The sequence below is a fragment of the Melospiza melodia genome, chromosome 4 (genome assembly GCF_035770615.1).
Source record: "Melospiza melodia melodia isolate bMelMel2 chromosome 4, bMelMel2.pri, whole genome shotgun sequence".
NCBI classification, from domain to species: Eukaryota; Metazoa; Chordata; class Aves; order Passeriformes; family Passerellidae; genus Melospiza; species Melospiza melodia.
Window position 1 is genome coordinate 999,355 of NC_086197.1, and position 18,396 is coordinate 1,017,750.

Genomic DNA, 18,396 nt, shown 5'->3' on the forward strand with positions numbered 1-18,396 from the left:
GGCACAGCTGGCAGGGGCACATCGGGGTGAGGGGGACACATCTGGATGACCAAGGCACATCTGGCGGGGCGGGGCCGGGGCGGGGCCGGGCGGTGGCGCCGGGGCGGGGCCGGGGCTGAGCGCGGCTCGGGCGGGCGGCAGCGGAGCCACGGTGAGGGGCCGGGGCCGGGGCCGGGGCCGGGCCGGGGCCGGGGGTGCCCCCTCTGCCCGGGAGGGGCCGGGGCGGGCCGGGGGCGGCCGGGGCTCCGAGCATCCCGGGGGCCGGGGGCTGCTGCCCACCGCGCTGCCCCACACCCACCCCCGCCCCCAGCCCCATAATCCCCTCGCCCGTGCTCTATAACTGCCCAGACCCCGGCCCCACGAACCCCCACCCCCTGCCCTATAACTGCCCAGACCCCGGCCCCACGAACCCCCACCCCCTGCCCTATAACTGCCCAGACCCCGGCCCCATAGTCCCCTCGCCCCCCGCCCTACGGCTGCCCCGGCCCCCTGCCCCATAAACCCCCGCCCCCTGCCCAGCCCCCAGCCCCACAATCCCCTCGCCCATGCTCTGTAAGTGCCCAGCCCCCAGCCTCATTATGTCCCCTCTCCCCGCCCCCTGCCCTATAACTGTCCGGCCCCCAGCCCCATAAGCCCCGTTGCTCACAGCGGGTCTGGGGGGTTGGATACCCCCGGGGTCCCTCCCTCGCCATGGGGGGCCGTGTTTGGGGTGCCCCCAGGGTTTTGGGGTGCCCCCAGGGTTTTGAGGCGCCCCCAGGGTTTTGGGTGCCCGCTGTTGAGGCTGCCGTGCCCCAGGCGCTGCCCGCTCCGGGTGCCGGCAGGATGGCGCTGCTCCCCGTCGTGGCGCTCTTGGCTCTGTGCCCCCTCCTCGCCCGGGCAGGTACCCACGGGCAGCGGGGTGGGGGGTCCGGGCAGAGCCCCCGCTCCCCGGGACCCCCTTCCCAGCCCCCCTTTCCTGCCCTGCGCGGACACCGCGGCGGGGACCCCGAGGGGAGGGCGGGGAGCCGTTCCCGGCAGGGCGGTGACTCACGGGGCGGCTGCTTGGCACCAGCGAGCCCTCGGTGCTGGCACCGGGACCTGGCAACACCGAACACCCGGTCCTGGCTCCACCGAGCCCTCGGTGCTGACACCACCGAGCCCTTGGTGCTCGCACCAGGACCTGGCTCCACCGAGCCCTCGGTTCTGGCACCGCCGAACACCCGGTTCTGGCACCAGGACCTGGCACCACCGAACGCCCGGTCCTGGCTCGTCCGAGCTCTCAGTTCTGGCTCCACCGAGCCCCCGGTCCTGGCTCCACCGAGCCCCCGGTCCTGGCACCACGGAGCCCTCGGTGCTGGTACCAGGACCTGGCACCTCCGAGCCCCCGGTCCTGGCTCCACCGAGCCCCCGGTCCTGGCGCCACCGGCCGTGTCCCCACAGATGTCCCCTGTCCCCTTCAGAGCCCCCTTGTCCCGGGGATGGCCCCTGTACCCCATCCCTGGTGTCCCCACGCGCTGACCCCGCCGTGTCCCCTCCCAGACCAGCCTCCTGTCACCGTGACGGTGACAGCGGCCATCGGCGAGGACGCCTGCCTGCCCTGCGGCTCGCAGCCCTGGGGTGACCTGCGCGGGGTCACCCTCAGCTGCACCCACCAGGCCGGCGGCGACCTGGCTGTCCCCGTGCTCAGCCACCGCCTGGGCTGGCAGCCGCCGCCCCCCGAGCCGGGCTGGCAGCCGCCCGTGCAGCCCGACAGCCGCTTCAGGGGCAGGGTGGCCTTCTGTGCCGCGGGGACAGGGGACAGCGGCGTGTCCCTGCTGCTGAGGAACCTCAGCGACCCCGATTTCGGGAATTATTCCTGCTACGCCGTCAGTGCTGCTGCCCCGCAGCTCCTGTGCTCCCTGGTGCTGCAGCCCGCGGTGGCAGGTCAGTGGGGCAGGGGTGGCACTGTCCCTTTTGGGGTCCCTCTGCTCCCTGGTGTGTCCAGCCCTGTGTGCTGCCGCAGTTTGGGGGTGCCCCATTCCCTGCTGTATCTGTCACCTGCCTTGTCCCCTGATCCATCCCTGTCCCCATCTGGGTGGTTCCTCACACTCTTCACCTCAATTTGGGGTCCCCCCATTCCCTGACTCATCTGTCACCTCCTCCAGCTCTGTCCCCGTCTGGGTGATGCCAGGTGTCCCTTCCCTGTTCCCCTGCCATGTTTGGGGTCCCCACAAGGTGTCTGTCCCTTGTCCCACCTGAGCAGTGCCAGGTGTCCTTGCCCTGTTCCCCTGCCATGTTTGGGGTCCCCACATACCCTGATGTGCCCCTTGTCCCTGGTGTGTCTGTCCCTTGTCCCTGGTGTGTCTGTCCCTCGTCCTTGGTGTGTCTGTCCCTTGTCCCTGGTGTGTCTGTCTGTCCCTGGCTGCTCCCCCGGGGCAGTTTGGGGTTCCCCCAGCCTGGCACAGCACAGGGAGGTGGGGGTGGCCCGGCTGGTGTCCCCACGTGCCGGTGTCACCCCGCAGAGGTCCCCAAGGCCGCGGAGCCGGACATGTTCATGGTGATCTGTGTCCTCACGGCCGCCTTCACCGCGGTGGCCATCGGGGTGCTGGTGTGTGCCCGCTGCCAGGGCCACTGCTGGGGGCGCCCAGGTGGGTGTGGGGGGCAGAGGGAGGTGTTTGGGGGGCACAAAGGGGGTGCTGGGGGGCACAGGGGGTGTTTGGGGATGCTGGGGGCACAAAGGGGGGGTGTTGTGGGATGGGGGCAGCTGGAGACCCCCATGTCCACTGGCGATGGGATTCTGTGTGGGGAGAGGATTTCCAGCTCCCGTGTGGGGATGGGATGGGATGGGATGGGATGGGATCCATGGGATGGGATGGGATGGGATGGGATGGGATGGGATGGGATGGGATCCATGGGATGGGATCCATGGGATGGGATCCATGGGATGGGGTGGGATGGGATGGGATGGGATGGGATGGGCTGGGATCCATGGGATGGGGTGGGATGGATGGGATGGGATGGAATGGGATGGGATGGGATGGGATGGGATCCATGGGATGGGGTGGGATGGGATGGGATGGGATGGGATGGGATGGGATGGGATGGGCTGGGATCCATGGGATGGGGTGGGATGGGATGGGATGGGATGGGATGGGATGGGATGGGATGGGATGGGATGGGATGGGATGGGATGGGATGGGATGGGATGGGCTGGGATCCATGGGATGGGGTGGGATGGGATGGGATGGGATGGGATGGGATGGGGTGGGATGGGATGGGGTGGGACGGGATGGGATGGGATGGGATGGGATGGGATGGGGTGGGATGGGATCCATGGGATGGGGTGGGATGGGATGGGATGGGATGGGATGGGATGGGATCCATGGGATGGGATCCATGGGATGGGATGGGATGGGATGGGATGGGATGGGATGGGATGGGATGGGACGGGATGGGGTGGGACGGGATGGGATGGGATGGGATGGGATGGGGTGGGATGGGATGGGATGGGATGGGATGGGATGGGATGGGATGGGATCTCTGGGATGGGATGGGATGGGATGGGATGGGATGGGATGGGATGGGATCCATGGGATGGGATGGGATGGGATGGGATGGGATGGGATGGGGTGGGATGGGATGAGGTGGGACGGGATGGGATGGGATGGGGTGGGATGGGATGGGATGGGATGGGATGGGGTGGGATCCATGGGATGGGGTGGGATGGGATGAGGGTGAGGAGGGAATGGTATGGGGATGATGGCAGGGTTGAAGAGAGGGCAGGGATGAGGACAGGGTGCAGATGGTGACGGGACAAGGATGGGGACAGGGACAGGGATGGGGACAGTGCTGTGTGGGGCTAGGCTTGTCCCGTGTCCCCAATGTCTGTCCCCTCAGTGCGGGGCCCAGCCCAGGAGCCCGCAGCCATTGCTGCAGGGGAAGAAGGAGAGGTGGCCTTGGGTGACATCAAGAGTGCCAACGCCTGAGGCCACCCCAGCTGGACAGGTCCTCGTGTGACACCGGGGCAGGACATGGCCCCACCTGCCTCAATGGGGGGGACGGGGGGGGGGGGCGATGCTCTTGGGTGGGGGTGCAGGATGGGTTTGGGGGTGCAGGATGGGTTTGGGGGGGTTGCACGATGGTTTGGGGTGGGGGGCTCTGCTCGGACTCCCGGGGATGGGCAGGGGACAGCTCAGGGGACCCTCCAGGTGACACCCAAACCCCGGGGTCCCATGGTTGGGGGGGGGGGGCAAACCCGGAGACCCCAAATAAAGAGCATTGCTCCAGAGTGGGGGTGACCCCTCCTTCCACCCATCAGGGGGGCTTGTGGGGGGGGGGGGGAATGTTGGGTATGGGGGGACCCTCTTAGGGTTGGAGTGTGGGGTCACAGGGTGTCCCCATTTAGGGACAGGCTGTGGGGTCATGGGGTGTCCCCATTTAGGGAGAGGCTGTGGGGTCCCGGGATGTCCCCGTTTAGGGGTGGCTATGGGGTCACAGGGGTGTTCCCATTTGGGCACAGGCTATGGGGGTCACGAGGTGTCCCCATTTAGGGACAGGCTGTGGGGTCTCAGGGTGTCCCCATTTAGGGACAGGCTGTGGGGTCTCAGGGTGTCCCCATTTAGGGACATGCTGTGGGGTCTCAGGGTCCCCATTTAGGGGTGTCTGTGGGGTCATGGGGTGTCCCTGTTTAGGGACAGGCTGTGGGGTCCCGGGATGTCCCCAAGCGCGCTCGTTCCCTCACGGCCGCTGGGCGGCGCTGTTGGCGGCGGGGCAGGACTGGCCCCGCCCATGGCCCCGCCCACGACTCCGCCCTTTAAACCACGGGCAGGTGCTGCAGGGCGGGGCGGGGCCCGCGGGGCTGAGTGACGGGGTGTTTATCCAATGGGAAGGCAGAATGAAGGAGATCCAGCCAATGAGCGGGCGGGAAGGGGAACGGGACCGGGGGCGGGGCTCGGTGGCTCTCGCCGCGGGGCGAAGCGGGGACCGGTCCGGTTCGGCTCCGCTCGGCTCCGTTCGGCTCGGTTCGGCCCCGCTCGGCCATGGCGAAGCGGGCGGCGCTCCCCGCCGGGCCCCTCGGGGACGATTTCTCCTTCGTGAGCCCGGTGGCCAAGTACGTGCTGTTCTTCTTCAACCTGCTCTTCTGGGTGAGTGCGGGGACACCGGGACACCGCGCTCCCGAAGGACGTCCGGACCCGGGGGCTGGCCCCATCCCTGGGACACCGCCATCCCCGGGACCCCTCATCCCTTGGGAATGTCTCCATCCCTGATCCCTATTGCGACTCCCCATCCCTGAGATCCCACTGAGACCCCCAGCCCTTGAAATGTCTCCATCCCCGAACCCTTTTGGGACCCCCCATCTTCGGGACCCCCAGCCCTTGGGAATATCTCCATCCCTGAACCCTATTAGGACCCCCCATCCCTGAGATCCCACTGAGACCCCCAGCCCTTGGAATGTCTCCATCCCTGAACTTTTTTGGGATCCCCCATCCCCAGGGACCCCTGGCCCTCTCTCCAGCCCGGGACCTATTCTGGGACCCTGCATTCCCCCAGCCCACCTCCATCCCCAGGATCCCACCGGGATCCCTCTTGTCCCCAGCCCTCCCCAGGGACATCTCCTGCAGGGAAGCCACAGTTTTCCATGTTTAGGGGCCTTTTTAATGATTTTTTTAATGTTTTGAGGGATTTTTATGTTTTCGTAAAGTTTTATATTTTGAGTATTATTTTATGTTTCAGGGACTTTTTTTAAAACGTTTTGGAGATTTTTGTACTGCTTGGGAGGTTTGGGGTTTTATTTATGTTTGGGGTTTTTTTTCTTTATGTTTGGGGCTTTTGTGGGGGTTTTTTGCAGGGTTTTTTGGTGGGTTATTTCCGTGTTTGCAATCATATTTTTGAGGAAGTTCCTCACTTCCCATAAACCACATTGCTGTGTCCAGCCACCCGTAGAGGAACAGCACTGGCTGGCGAGTGACCTCCCAGGAGGTGGGGACAGATGTGACCTCCAGGGAGGTGGGGACAGATGTGACCTCCCAGTGGACACCGTGTGACAAGGGGAAACTGAGGCACAGCTCGGGTGCATCCCTGGCTTTGGGGCGCTGCAGGTGGGGCCGTGGGTGTGGCACAGGGGTGGTGACAGCTGAGGGGTCCCCGTGTCCCTCTGCAGATGATCTCCATGGTGATGGTGGCCGTGGGGGTGTACGCCCGGCTGCTGAAGCACGCAGGTGAGCTCGGGGGTTCCCAGCTGCTTCCAAGCCACCCGCACGGCTGGGGTGGCACGTGGGGTCCTGGGGGTGCCGGCAGCGTGGTGACAGCTCGTTCGTGGTGACAGAGGCGGCCATGGCGTGCCTGGCAGTGGACCCTGCCATCCTCCTCATCGTGGTGGGCGTCCTCACCTTCCTCATCACCTTCTGCGGCTGCGTGGGCTCCCTGCGGGAGAACATCTGCCTGCTGCAGGTGGTGAGTCCTGCCAGGGCTGGGGATCCTGCTGGGGACCCTGTGGCATCTCAGCGCTCCCCTCACCGTCACCTTCCTCTTCCCCTCACTGTCACCGTCCTCTTCCCGCAGTTCTCCGTCTGCCTGACCATCATCTTCCTCCTGCAGCTGGCGGCCGGCGCGCTGGGCTTTGTGTTCTCTGATAAGGTACTGATAAGGGAGGGCACTGGGGGTGCTGGGTGGCCCCAGTCCTGTCCTGCTGGGTGACAGCCTCGCTGCTGTCCCTCTGTTTGTCCCCCAGGCCCGCGAGAAGGTCAGCGAGATCATCAACGGGGCCATCGTGCATTACCGGGACGACCTGGACCTGCAGAACCTCATCGATTTCGGGCAGAAGGAGGTGACAGGGGGGCCTGCAGGGTCGGGATGTCCCCATTTCCATGTCAGGCTTTAATCTGTGGGGTAGCACAGGCTGGGGACGTTGGATGGCTCTTCCAAGATGTTCACAGCGGTGTCCTGCCTGTCAGGGGGAGGTTGGGGAGGGCTGGGGGCACAGAGAGCCCTGAGTGTCCTGTCCCCCTGCCTGGGCTGGGGTCCCCTCCCCGCTGAGCCCCGTGTCCTGCCCGCAGTTCAGCTGCTGCGGGGGTGTCTCCTACAAGGACTGGTCCCAGAACATGTACTTCAACTGCACGGCCACCAACCCCAGCCGTGAGCGCTGCTCCGTGCCCTTCTCCTGCTGCCTGCACGATGCTGACCAGGTCTGTGCTGGGGTGGCCTCAGGGGACCCTGCCCGTGCCTGTCCTCCCTGCCCTGGGGAGGGGACACTGCCCGTGCCTGTCCTCCCTGCCCCAGGGACTGGGCTGGGCCTGGAGCCACCCTCTGGGTTTGGGTTCCCCCATCCCACACTCTGGGTTTGGGTTCCCCCATCCCACCCTCTGGGTTTGGGTTCCCCCATCCCACCCTCTGGGTTTGGGTTCCCCATCCCACCCTCTGGGTTTGGGTTCCCCCATCCTACCCTCTGGGTTTGGGTTCCCCCATCCCACCCTCTGGGTTTGGGTTCCCCCATCCCAACCGTTGGGTTTGGGGACTCCTGTGTGGAAATGCTGTGGTGAAGTGGGGGAGAATTCTCCCTCTCCAGAGCTGGAATTGGCTCTTTGGGGCCAGGTGGCTCTGGAGGGACAGCGTGGGGACACCAACGAAGGGACGCCCCACCAAGGCAGGGGCCAGAGCTCCCGGTCACTGCACAGCTGCCCCGCAAGAGCAGGGAGCCCAGTGTGTTCTGTCCCCAGCCCCTCCGTGCTCTGTCCCCTGTCCCAGGCTGTCATCAACACCATGTGTGGCCACGGGATGCAGGCCAGGAGCTACCTGGAGGCCAGTGCCTTCATCCACACCAACGGCTGCATCGACAAGCTGGTCAACTGGACCCACAGCAACCTCTTCCTGCTGGGGGGCGTCGCCCTGGGGCTGGCCCTGCCCCAGGTATGGGGCTGGGCCACTGTGGGGGACAAGGGGCCACCCCAGAGCTCTGCTTTGTGGGGCTTTTTTGGGGAGCTGCCTTAATGGGGGCTGGTTGTGAGATGGGAGAGTTGGGATGGGATTTGGGGTGGGGGAGTGACACAAATGTCCGGCACAGGGGGCATGGGGTGACATTGCCTGGTGTCGCTCAGAATCTCCCTCTGCCCTTCCTTTTCCTCCCTCTCCCCCATCCCTCTTGCTCTTTCTCTCCCCTTCCCTCGCTTTTCTCTCCTTCCTCTTCCTCTCCCACTTCCCTCTTCCCCTTCCCTCCCTCTCCCTTTCTCTCCCCTCTTCCTCTTCCCTTTCCCCTTCCTCTCTTATTTCCTACCCTGTTCCCCTTCCTCTTTCTCTTCCCTTCTCCCCCCTCTTCCCTTCTCCTTCCCCTTTGCCTTCCCTTTATCTCACTTCCCCTTTCCCTCTCCTCCATGTCCCCTTCCTTCTCTCCCCTCCCTCTCCTGATCTATCCCCCTTTCCTCTCCCCATCCCTCTCCCTTTCCCACTCCCTTCCTCTCTCGTTTCCCTCCCCCGTCCCTCTCCCCTCCAGCTGGTGGGCATCGTCCTGGCGCGGCTCCTCATCAACCAGATCCGCGACCAGATCAAGCTGCAGCTCTACAACCAGCAGCACCGGGCAGACCCCTGGTCCTGAGCCCGCACCCTCCCCGCGGCACGGCGGCGCTCCGGGGCCATTCCCGAGCCCGAGGGGCTCCGCTGGACCACAGGGAATGCAGATCTGCGGTGGCTGCACAGGAGACTCCGTGCCTTTGGCAGCCGGTGCTGGGCTCGGCCTGGAGGTGCTGAGCTGAAGCAGCTGAAGCCGGGGAATCGCTGCCTGTCCGTCTGTCCTGCTGGCGCACAAAGCTTCGCACTGGGATGTGCTTCCCCTCCCTGCGAGTGCTGGAGAAGGACGTCTGTCTGTCTGTCTGTCTGTCTGTCTGTGTGTCCGTGCACCGAGCTGCCTTCACCCAGGCCGGGCTGCGGGGCCGGGGATGTCCCCCACCCCGTGTCCGGGTGTCCGTCTCGGTGTCACTGGCCGCGGGGACAGCTGAGGGGACCGAGGGGTGCCGGGCTGTGCCCGTTCCTTGCCTTTCCCGGACAATAAAGACAGGAGGCCGCACGCTGCGGGCTGTGCCGGGCTGCAGAGGCCGCAGGGGACACGGCGGTGCCTCTGGGGACACAGAGGCCGCGCCAGGCCCTGCGCTGCTGTGAGACCCCAAAACGAGGAGGGAACGCGGCTGAAGGGCCTGGCCCGGCCCCTCGGAGCTGTCGCAAACCGTGGGTGGAGTTTTTGGGGTTGGGTTTTTAGTTTTGTTTTGTTTTTTTTTTTTTTTTCTTTTAATGTTCCCTTCGGCTCGGGCTGGGTGGTCCCTCCCGCGGAGGGAGCCGGGATGCGGCCCAGCGCCCGGCTCTTTGTGTGCGGCCGGGACGCTTCTCTCCCATAAAAAAAAACCTTTTTTTGGCTTTTTTCCTCCTCAAAACCCGCCTCATCCCTCCGCCGAAATGGGATTTCTTCCCCCAAAAGCGATTGCTTCTCCGAGCAAGGGCACCTCCCAGCAAAAAAAGTGATTTTTCCATTTTTCCCCCTCCAAAACTCACCTTTTTTCCCCCAAAACTTCCCCCTCTGAAGAGCTACTTCTTGCCCAAAAATGCAAGTTTACTCTAAAAAGTAGCTGCTCTCCAAAAAAATTACTTTTCCCCCTCAAAATCCCGGTCTTTTCTCCCCAAAATCAACTTTTCTTCCCCCAAAAGGGACTTGTCCTCAAAAACAACTTTTCTTTTGTGCCCCCCCCCAACTGATTTTCTCCCCCCAAAAAAGTAACTTACCCCTAAAAAAGGAACTTTCCTCCACAAACTCAAGTTCTCCCCCAAAATTGCCTTTTCTCCCCTAAAATTGATTTTTTTTCCCAAAAAGAGTACCCCCAAAAAAGATGTACCTTTTCCCCCCAGAAAAAGTACCTTTTGCTCCCTAAAAAGTAACTTTTCTCTTAAAAAAGTAACTTTTGTTCTCCCAAAAGTGGCTTCTTTAACCCCAAAGGCAACTTGTCACCTCCAAAAAGTAACTTTTCACTCACAGAGGCCTTTTCACCAGAAGGACATTTTATTTCAAAGCAAAAAAAGGGATCTTTTCCTCACAAGAAGGAACTTTCCCCTCACAAAATTGATATTTTCCTCATATAAAGTGATGGTTTTGTCACAAAAGTGACTTTTTCCTTTGAAAATTGGACCTTTTTGTCATAAATGTCAACTTCCCCCTCACAAATAGTGACTTTCCTCACAAAAAGGGACTTTTTCTTCAAAACTAGGAACTTTTCCCTCACTATATGTGACATTTTCCTCACAAGTGAATTTTTTTCTTATGAAAAGGGAACTTTTTCCTGCCAAAAGTGACTTTTTCCTCCCAAAAGGGATATTTCCCTCACAAAAAGTGACTTCTTTCCTCACGCGGGAATTTTTCTGTGCAAAAAGGAACTTTTCCCCTCAGAAAAAGGAATATTTTCCCCATAAAATGAGACTTTTTCTCACAAAAAGCCACTTTTTCCTCACTAAAGGAACTTTTTCTTCACAAAGGCCTTTTGTGAGGGGGAGTTTTTCCTCCCAAAAAACTTTTCCTTCACTTTTTAGCAACTTTTTCCCTCACTTTTTAGTGACTTTTTACTCACAAAAAGGAACTTTTCCTAACCAAAAGTGACTCTTTCGTCACGAGAGGAACTTTATCCTCACAAAAGGACACTCTTTCCTTCCAAAAAAAGCATTTTCCCTCACTTTTTAGCAACTTTTTCCTCATAAAAAGGAACTTTTCCGGAACAAAGTGACTCTTTCGCCACGAGAGGAACTTTTTCCTCACAAGAAACTCTTTCCTCCCCCAAAAAATCACTTCACCTCACTTTTTAGCTACTTTTTCCTCATAGAAAGGAACTTTTCCTCACAAAAAGGAGCTTTCCCTCAGAAAAGGGAACTTTTCCCTCACAAAAGAAGACTCTTTCCTTCCAAAAAAAAGCATTTTCCCTCACTTTTTAGCGACTTTTCCCTCATGAAAACGAACTTTTCCTCACAAAAAGGAGCTTTCTCTCAGAAAGGGGAACTTTTCCTCAGAAAAACGAAACTTTTCCTCACCAAAAGTGACTCCTTCCTCTCGAGAGGAACTTTTTCCTCACAGAAGGGGACTCTTTCCTCCCCCAGAAAAAAGCCTTTTCCCTCACTTTCCAGCGACTTTTCCCCTCACAAATCGCGTCTCTTACCCTCCGCAGCGCTTCCCCCGCGGTCCCTCCCTCAGCCCGCCCCGGCGGGGGGCGCGGGCCGGGCCGGGCCGCGGGCGGCGGCGGCGGCGGAGGAGGAGGAGCAGCAGCAGCAGCGGGGCCGCTCCGCTCGCTCCCGGCGAGCCCAACAAAGGCGGCGGGGCCATGGCGGGCCCCTCGCCCCGCTGCGAGCCGCCCTAAGCCCGCCGAGCGCCGCCGCGATGTGGCCGGGCCGCGGCGGGCAGCGCTGGGCGCTGGCGCTGGCCCTGGCGCTGGCCCTGGGCGGGCGCTGCCCCGCCGCCCCCAACGCCTCGGCCGGGCCCCCGCGCTGCCGCCGCCCCGCGCCCTGCGAGCGGCTCCGCTTCGGCGCCTGCCTGGGCTCCGCGCTGCCCTACGCCGCCACCTCCACGCTGCTGGCCACCGACTCCGCCTCGCAGGAGGAGGCGCACGGGAAGCTGCTGCTCTGGTCCGGTACGGACGGGACGGCGCCGGGAGCGGGGAGAGTGCGGGAGAGGCCCGGCGTGGGGCTGGAGGGGGATGGGGAGCGGGGAAGGCGGGGAGAGCTTTGGATGGGGGGTTTGCGTGTATTGTGGGGGGGCTGGGGATGGGTAGAGTACAGAAAACTTTGTAGAGGGGGTTTGGGGATGGGAAAAGTGTAGAAAAGTTAATAGAGTGGAGCTGTGGATGGGTACGGTATAGAAAAGTGCCTAGCAGGGGGCTGGGGATGGATAGAGTATAGAAAACTTTATAGAGAGGGGCTGGGGATGGGTAAAGTATGGAAAACTTTGTAGAGGGTGTTTGGGGATGGGTACAGTATAAAAAGCTTTATAGAAGGAGTTTGGGAATGGGTACAGTACAGAAAACTTCATAGAGGGGGGCTGGAGATGGGTAGAGTATAGAAAACTTCGTAGAGGGGGGCTGGAGATGGGTACAGTATAGAAAACTTCATAGAGGGGGTTTGAGGATGGGTACAGTATAGAAAAGTGCCTAGCAGGGGCCTGGGCATGGGTACAGTATACAAAACTTTATAGAGGGAGGCTGGGGATGGGCGCAGTACAGAAAAGTGTTTCAAAACATTGTAGATGGGCACAGTACAGAGAGCAGCTGTAGATTGGGGTACTGGGGGTGAATATGGGATAGCACAGGCCCAGGGGTGGGTGCAGCATAGAAAACACCCCAGTGGGTACAGGGGATGGGTACAGTAGCAGTAGGTTGGGTACAGTGTGGAAAACTGATTGAAAAGGGACTGGAGATGGGTACAGTATAGAAAACTGATTGAAAAGGGATTGGAGATGGGTACAGTGTAGAAAACTGGTTAAAAAAGGACTGGAGATCGGAGCAGCATGGAGGGGAGCAGTATAGTATATATATATAGCAGTATATATATAGGAGCAGAACGAGGTGCAGTATAGTGGATGTCTGGGGATGGGCACAGCACAGAAACTGTACAGCACAGGAGTGGAGATCGTGTAATGTGGAGGGGAGCAGGAGATTGGGGTACAGGGAGGGTGTGGTGTACAGGGGGGACAGGATGGAATGGCCTTAGAGATGGGTACAGCAGGAGGCTGGGGATGGGTGCAGTGTAGAAAATGGTTTATCAGGGGCTGGGGGTGGGCACAGTGTGGAGGGGCAGCCCTGGTGATGGGCACGGTGCCCCAGAGGACCCACAGAGGGGTCCCAGTGTTGTGTGGGTGCTGTGGGGACAGCTGGAGGGTCCCACAGAGGGGTCCCAGCGCTGTGTGGGTGCTGTGGGGACGGCAGGAGGTGGCCGTGCCGGGGGTGGTGATGGTGCTGTCCCCTCCCCGCAGGCCTGCGCAATGCCCCGCGCTGCTGGGACGTCATCCAGCCCCTGCTGTGCGCTGTGTACATGCCCAAGTGCGAGGATGGGCAGGTGGAGCTGCCCAGCCAGACCCTGTGCCAGGCCACGCGGGCACCCTGCACCATCGTGGAGCGTGAGCGTGGCTGGCCCGACTTCCTCAAGTGCACCACGGACCGATTCCCCGAGGGCTGCCCGGTACGGCACGGGCACGGGGAATGGGGGGAAAGGCACTCTCTGCAGGAGAGGAGGGCTGGTGTCTCAGCCTGGAGAAGGGAAGGGTCCAGAGAGAGCTCCCAGCACATTCCAGGGGGCTCCAGGAGAACTGCAGAGGGACTGGGGACAAGGCCTGCAGGGACAGCACACAGGGAATGGCTCCCACTGCCAGAGGGCAGCCATGGGTGGCATCTTGGCAATGAGGAATTCCTGCCTGGGCTGGCATTGCCAGAGCAGCTGGGGCTGCCCCTGCATCCCTGGCAGTGCCCAGGGCCAGGCTGGACACTGGGGCTGGGGCAGCCTGGGACAGTGGGAGGTGTCCCTGCCATGGCAGGGGGGGCACTGGAGGGGCTCTGAGGTCCCTTCCCACCCAACCATTCCAGGATTCCCTGGTGATTCTATGGAACCCAGCTGTCCCCTGCCCTCCACAGGGCATCATGTCCATCTTGGCCTTGGGGTTATCTCCTCCTCCTCCTCCTGCTCACGGCCTGGTTTCCCCTGTGGCAGAACGAGGTGCAGAACATCAAGTTCAACAGCTCGGGGCAGTGCGAGGCGCCGCTGGTGAGGACGGACAACCCCAAGAGCTGGTACGAGGACGTGGAGGGCTGCGGCATCCAGTGCCAGAACCCGCTGTTCACCGAGAAGGAGCACCGCGAGATGCACGTCTACATCGCCGCCTTCAGCTCCGTCACCATCTTCTGCACCTTCTTCACCCTGGTGAGAGCCAGGCTCCTTTTGGGCAGCTGTCCCCAAAACAGGATGGGCACCGAGCTGTCCCCAAAACAGGGTGGGCACCAAGTTGTCGCTTTCTCCACCCCTCCAGGCCACGTTTGTCGCTGACTGGAGGAACTCCAACCGCTACCCCGCCGTCATCCTGTTCTACGTCAACGCCTGCTTTTTCGTGGGCAGCATTGGTTGGCTGGCACAGTTCATGGACGGTGCCCGCGACGAGATCGTGTGCCGGGCCGATGGCACCATGCGGCTGGGCGAGCCCACGTAAGCGTCACCTCTGTCCCCAGAGCTGTCCCCAACACCAAGGAGGGCTCTCGGGGTTCGCTGGCCTCCTGGGAGCACAGAGGGTGAGACCCCCGTGCTCCTGCGTGTCCCCTCACAGGGGTGGGTGACGTTCTTGCCTCACCTCTCCGCAGCTCCAACGAGACGCTGTCCTGCGTCATCATCTTTGTCATCGTGTACTACTCACTGATGTCGGGTGTCATCTGGTTTGTCATGCTCACCTACGCCTGGCACACGTCCTTCAAGGCCCTGGGCACCACCTACCAGCCGCTGCTGGGCAAGACCTCCTACTTCCACCTCATCACCTGGTCCATCCCCTTCGTGCTCACCGTGGCCATCCTGGCCGTGGCGCAGGTAACGGGGTGAGCACCATCAGGGGATGGTGTCTCAGGGTGACACCGCAGCCAGCTGACCCTCCTGTCCCTGTCCCTGTACGTGCCAGGTGGACGGTGACTCTGTCAGTGGCATCTGCTTCGTGGGCTACAAGAACTACCGCTACCGAGCCGGCTTCGTGCTGGCCCCCATCGGGCTCGTGCTCATCGTGGGGGGCTATTTCCTCATCCGGGGTAGGTGTGCCTCTGCTCTGGGAGGGGACAGGGTCACCGTGGGTGTCCCCACACCCTGACCCCCTTGTCCTCCCCGCAGGGGTCATGACACTCTTCTCCATCAAGAGCAACCACCCCGGGCTGCTGAGCGAGAAGGCGGCCAGCAAGATCAACGAGACCATGCTGCGCCTGGGTGAGGGCTGCACCCACACTTCCCCAGGGAATCCGGGTGGGAACGGGGACGTTTTGTCCCTTGAAGTCACACAGCCCCTTCCCGGGGTGGCAGCAGCGGGGGACAAAGCTGTCGTGGTTGTGGTGGCACAGCCCCAGTGCAGTGTCTTTGTCTCAGTGCCACTGGAGTTTGGCTGGAGTTCATCCCTTTCTCTTCCAGGCATTTTTGGCTTCTTGGCCTTTGGCTTTGTCTTCATCACCTTTGGCTGCCACTTCTATGACTTCTTCAACCAGGCCGAGTGGGAGCGCAGCTTCCGGGAATACGTCCTGTGAGTGGGACAGGGACAGGGTGACTGGGACACGGTGGCACCACAGCGTGGACAGCCCCACGTCCCCCATGAGCGGTGCCACCACATCACCCTGCAGGGCTGTGGGCGCTGTGGGCTGTCCCTGCTCCTTATGGCCACTGTCCCCATGTGTCCCCACAGGTGTGAGGCCAACGTGACCATCGCCACGCAGACCAACAAGCCCATCCCCGACTGCGAGATCAAGAACCGGCCGAGCCTGCTGGTGGAGAAGATCAACCTCTTCGCCATGTTCGGCACCGGTGTCTCCATGAGCACCTGGGTCTGGACCAAGGCCACCCTGCTCATCTGGAAGCGCACCTGGTGCAGGTGGGACCCCGAGGGTGTCACCCCAGCTCCCTGGAGCCCTTCCTGCCCCATCCAGTGGGATGGGGGAGGACATTCCCAGATGTTTGTCCCTCAGCTCGATGGGTTGTGGGCTCACAGCAGCTCAGGAACGGGGTGGCCTCTCCCATGTGGAGTTTGTGGGACACCTCCATCCCCAAGCCCATTCCCCAGTCCGGTGTCCCCATGTGCAGGAGGGGGAGCTGGGGAGGGTCCCTGTGCCCCCAGCTGTGACAGCTGTGACCCCTGTCCCCTCTGTGTCCCCAGGCTGACGGGGCAGAGCGACGACCAGCCCAAGAGGATCAAGAAGAGCAAGATGATCGCCAAGGCCTTCTCCAAGCGCAAGGAGCTGCTGCGCGACCCGGGCCAGGAGCTGTCCTTCAGCATGCACACCGTGTCCCACGACGGCCCCGTGGGTGCGTGCCCGGGGCAGGGGATGTCCCCATCAGCCCCCCAGAGTCCTCAAAGCCCCCCTTGACCAGATCCCCCTGTCCCTACAGCCGGATTGGCGTTCAACATCAACGAGCCATCAGCCGACGTGTCCTCGGCGTGGGCCCAGCATGTCACCAAGATGGTGGCCAGGAGAGGGGCCATCCTGCCCCAGGACATCTCCGTGACACCCGTGGCGACACCTGGCAAGTCCTTGGGGACCTCGTGGGGAATGTCTGGTGCATGAGCCAGGCTGGGGGTGTGCAGGGATGGTGTACTCAGGTTGATGGAATGTTTGGGATTGATCCCTCTGGGATCAGGTGGGTGGCAGGGGTTGCTGGGGGGGTGGTGGAGGGCACAGGTGGGACGTGGCCACTCACAGCCACCTCACCCACGTCCCCCAGTGCCACCAGAGGAGAGGGCCAACCTGTGGGTGGTGGAGGCCGACGTGTCCCCGGAGCTGCAGAAGCGCAGCGGCCGCAAGAAGAAGCGGAGGAAGAAGAAGAAGGAGGTGACCCCGGACCCCGAGCGCTGCCCGGGGCACCCCGCCGTCCCCAGCTCCGTCCCTCGCCTGCCCCGCCTGCCCGCCCAGCCCTGCCTGGTGGCCTTTGCCCCCGACGTGCTGCCAGCCGTCCAGCCCGACGCCCCCTTCCCCGGGGGCGCGTGGGACGGGCGCGGGCGCAGGGCCGACGTGCTGCACGTCATCAGCAACCCCTTCTGCCCCGAGAGCGGCGCCGCCGAGCCCGAGGGCTGGCACCACCAGCGCCACCACGGGCGCGCCCTGTGGCCCCCCCAGGCCGGCCCTCTGGCCCCCAGGACTCAGGGCTGCCGGGCAGGGCTGGCCCCCATCCACTCCCGGACCAACCTGGTGGACGCGGAGCTGCTGGAGCCCGACTCGGACTTCTGATCCCAGAGGGATGTGGGGGCACCAAACCCACCCGACCCCACGGGGATCATCCCAAATGTCCCACCCACCTGAGCACATCCCGTTCCTCCCCTTGGAGGATTTGTCTCCGTGCACTTCCCAGCCTGGAGAGGTTCTGGGATTCCCTCCGGCGTCACCGGGAGAAAGGAGCTGGCAGTGGGACGAGCCCCGGCTCCCACAGGGATTTAGGGACCAGGGGGACACCTGGGGACAGCCTAGATCAGGGTAGATTTGGGGCAGCCCTGCCCCACCCACGGCTAGAGGTACGTAGAGCTCACCCCCACTTGTGCCAATAGCAAATTTTTTAAAATTTCTGATTTTTTTAACGTTTGTATCGTGGTGCCTCTGCTCGGGGTGAGCCCAGTCAGGGGCAGCAGCAGCAGCAGCATCCCTGGTGTGCACGCCTGTTTTGGGTTCACCCCAATCCCTTCCGTGACCCCAAAGTGCCTTCCAGCTCCCCAGAGAGCTGAGCCAGACCCAGATCAGGATTGGTGGGGTGGCAGCACCAGGGAGATGGGACAGGAAGCGCCTTGGGCTGTCTGGGTGCTCCTGAGCAAAAAAATAACTCCAGAAACCTCGGGGTGCCCGAGGTGAATCAGGGTCAGCAACCCCCAGAGCAAAGCTTTTTTTAATTATTTTTTTTAGGATAAAAGAAATAAAAATCAAGTCACAGCAAAGCCAGCGGAGCCCTGGGGAAGGAGGGCTCCAGTCCCTGCTGGTGTTTGGATTTTCCTTATTTTTATTAAGTCCTGGTAGGCTCCTGGCTTTTTTTTTTTTACTTTTTTTTTTTTTTTTTTGCTATCCCAGTGACCTCCACGGGTTCATTTTTGCTGTGTAAAGGAAAAACCCTCCTGTATCAGTATTAAATTTACAGATTTTCAATCCCAGTGGCTGCTCTGGGCTCTGTTGGGGAGGGATCCGTGCGGGAAAACATTGGGGGGCGGGGGGGGAGTTGTCCTTTCTCCTAAAAACCCTCTTGCTTTAAAGTGTTTCAAATGGCTTTAAAGCACCTTAAAATGTTTCAAACTGCTTTAAAGCACATTAAAAACTGCTTTAAAGTGCTTTGAGTCCCCTGTTCCACCTGCAGGATGGAGCTCTGAGGGGCTGGAAATGCCCTCGGGGGCCGTGGGGGACACTTTTGGGGACAACTGGGCAATTCTGGGGACAAATGGGGCCTTTGCCAGCAGGTGGCATCACGGGCTAAAATATCCCCCAAACCCCCAAAATGTGGGGCTACCCAAATTTTGGGGTGTTCCTGGGTAGGGTCCCACTGAGGCATCTGAAGCTTCCCACGGTGCTGGTGCTTTTTTGGGGGAGAAAAATGCTGCTTTTGGAAAAGATCCTTTTTTTATTTTGCTTGAAAGCCATGCAGCTGCAGGGTTTGGTTATCCTGCAAACCAGACCCTGAAATTTAGCTGGAATTGGTCAGTGAAAATTGCATTTTTCAGGGTTTGTTATT

General features: G+C 61.4%; 2 protein-coding genes across 3 annotated transcripts; both read left to right on the top strand.

Moving 5' to 3' along the window:
• Positions 1-4,958: 4,958 nt before the first annotated feature.
• Positions 4,959-11,105, top strand: TSPAN33 (tetraspanin 33). 2 transcript variants are annotated; one of them, XM_063153604.1, is made up of 8 exons: positions 4,959-5,102; positions 6,119-6,176; positions 6,284-6,411; positions 6,520-6,594; positions 6,689-6,784; positions 7,014-7,142; positions 7,702-7,863; positions 8,444-11,104. In XM_063153604.1, exons 1-8 carry the CDS (start codon positions 4,998-5,000, stop codon positions 8,543-8,545), a joined length of 855 nt encoding a protein of 284 aa, XP_063009674.1. In that variant the 5' UTR covers positions 4,959-4,997; the 3' UTR covers positions 8,546-11,104. The 2 variants fall into 2 exon arrangements, with proteins under 2 accessions (XP_063009674.1, XP_063009675.1); XM_063153605.1 differs by having other exon boundaries at positions 4,992-5,068; positions 8,444-11,105.
• A 248-nt stretch (positions 11,106-11,353) lies between these two features.
• On the top strand, positions 11,354-17,824 carry SMO (smoothened, frizzled class receptor). The gene is made up of 12 exons (XM_063153606.1): positions 11,354-11,603; positions 12,941-13,146; positions 13,672-13,881; positions 13,988-14,160; positions 14,313-14,532; positions 14,621-14,744; positions 14,824-14,916; positions 15,115-15,223; positions 15,383-15,568; positions 15,851-15,999; positions 16,084-16,218; positions 16,417-17,824. The coding sequence occupies exons 1-12, from the start codon at positions 11,354-11,356 to the stop codon at positions 16,917-16,919; spliced, it is 2,358 nt and encodes a 785-aa protein (XP_063009676.1). The 3' UTR covers positions 16,920-17,824.
• The last annotated feature ends 572 nt before the right edge of the window (positions 17,825-18,396 follow it).

Bases quoted from the DNA above. Each gene is read 5' to 3' on its own strand.
- TSPAN33 (XM_063153604.1), top strand. From the start codon at position 4,998: ATGGCGAAGCGGGCGGCGCTCCCCGCCGGGCCCCTCGGGGACGATTTC. The intron at 6,595-6,688 runs GTACTGATAAGG...TTTGTCCCCCAG, and splicing joins GCTTTGTGTTCTCTGATAAG to GCCCGCGAGAAGGTCAGCGA. The intron at 7,864-8,443 runs GTATGGGGCTGG...TCTCCCCTCCAG, and splicing joins TGGGGCTGGCCCTGCCCCAG to CTGGTGGGCATCGTCCTGGC.
- SMO (XM_063153606.1), top strand. From the start codon at position 11,354: ATGTGGCCGGGCCGCGGCGGGCAGCGCTGGGCGCTGGCGCTGGCCCTG. The intron at 13,147-13,671 runs GTACGGCACGGG...CCCCTGTGGCAG, and splicing joins GATTCCCCGAGGGCTGCCCG to AACGAGGTGCAGAACATCAA. The intron at 16,219-16,416 runs GCAAGTCCTTGG...CACGTCCCCCAG, and splicing joins GACACCCGTGGCGACACCTG to TGCCACCAGAGGAGAGGGCC.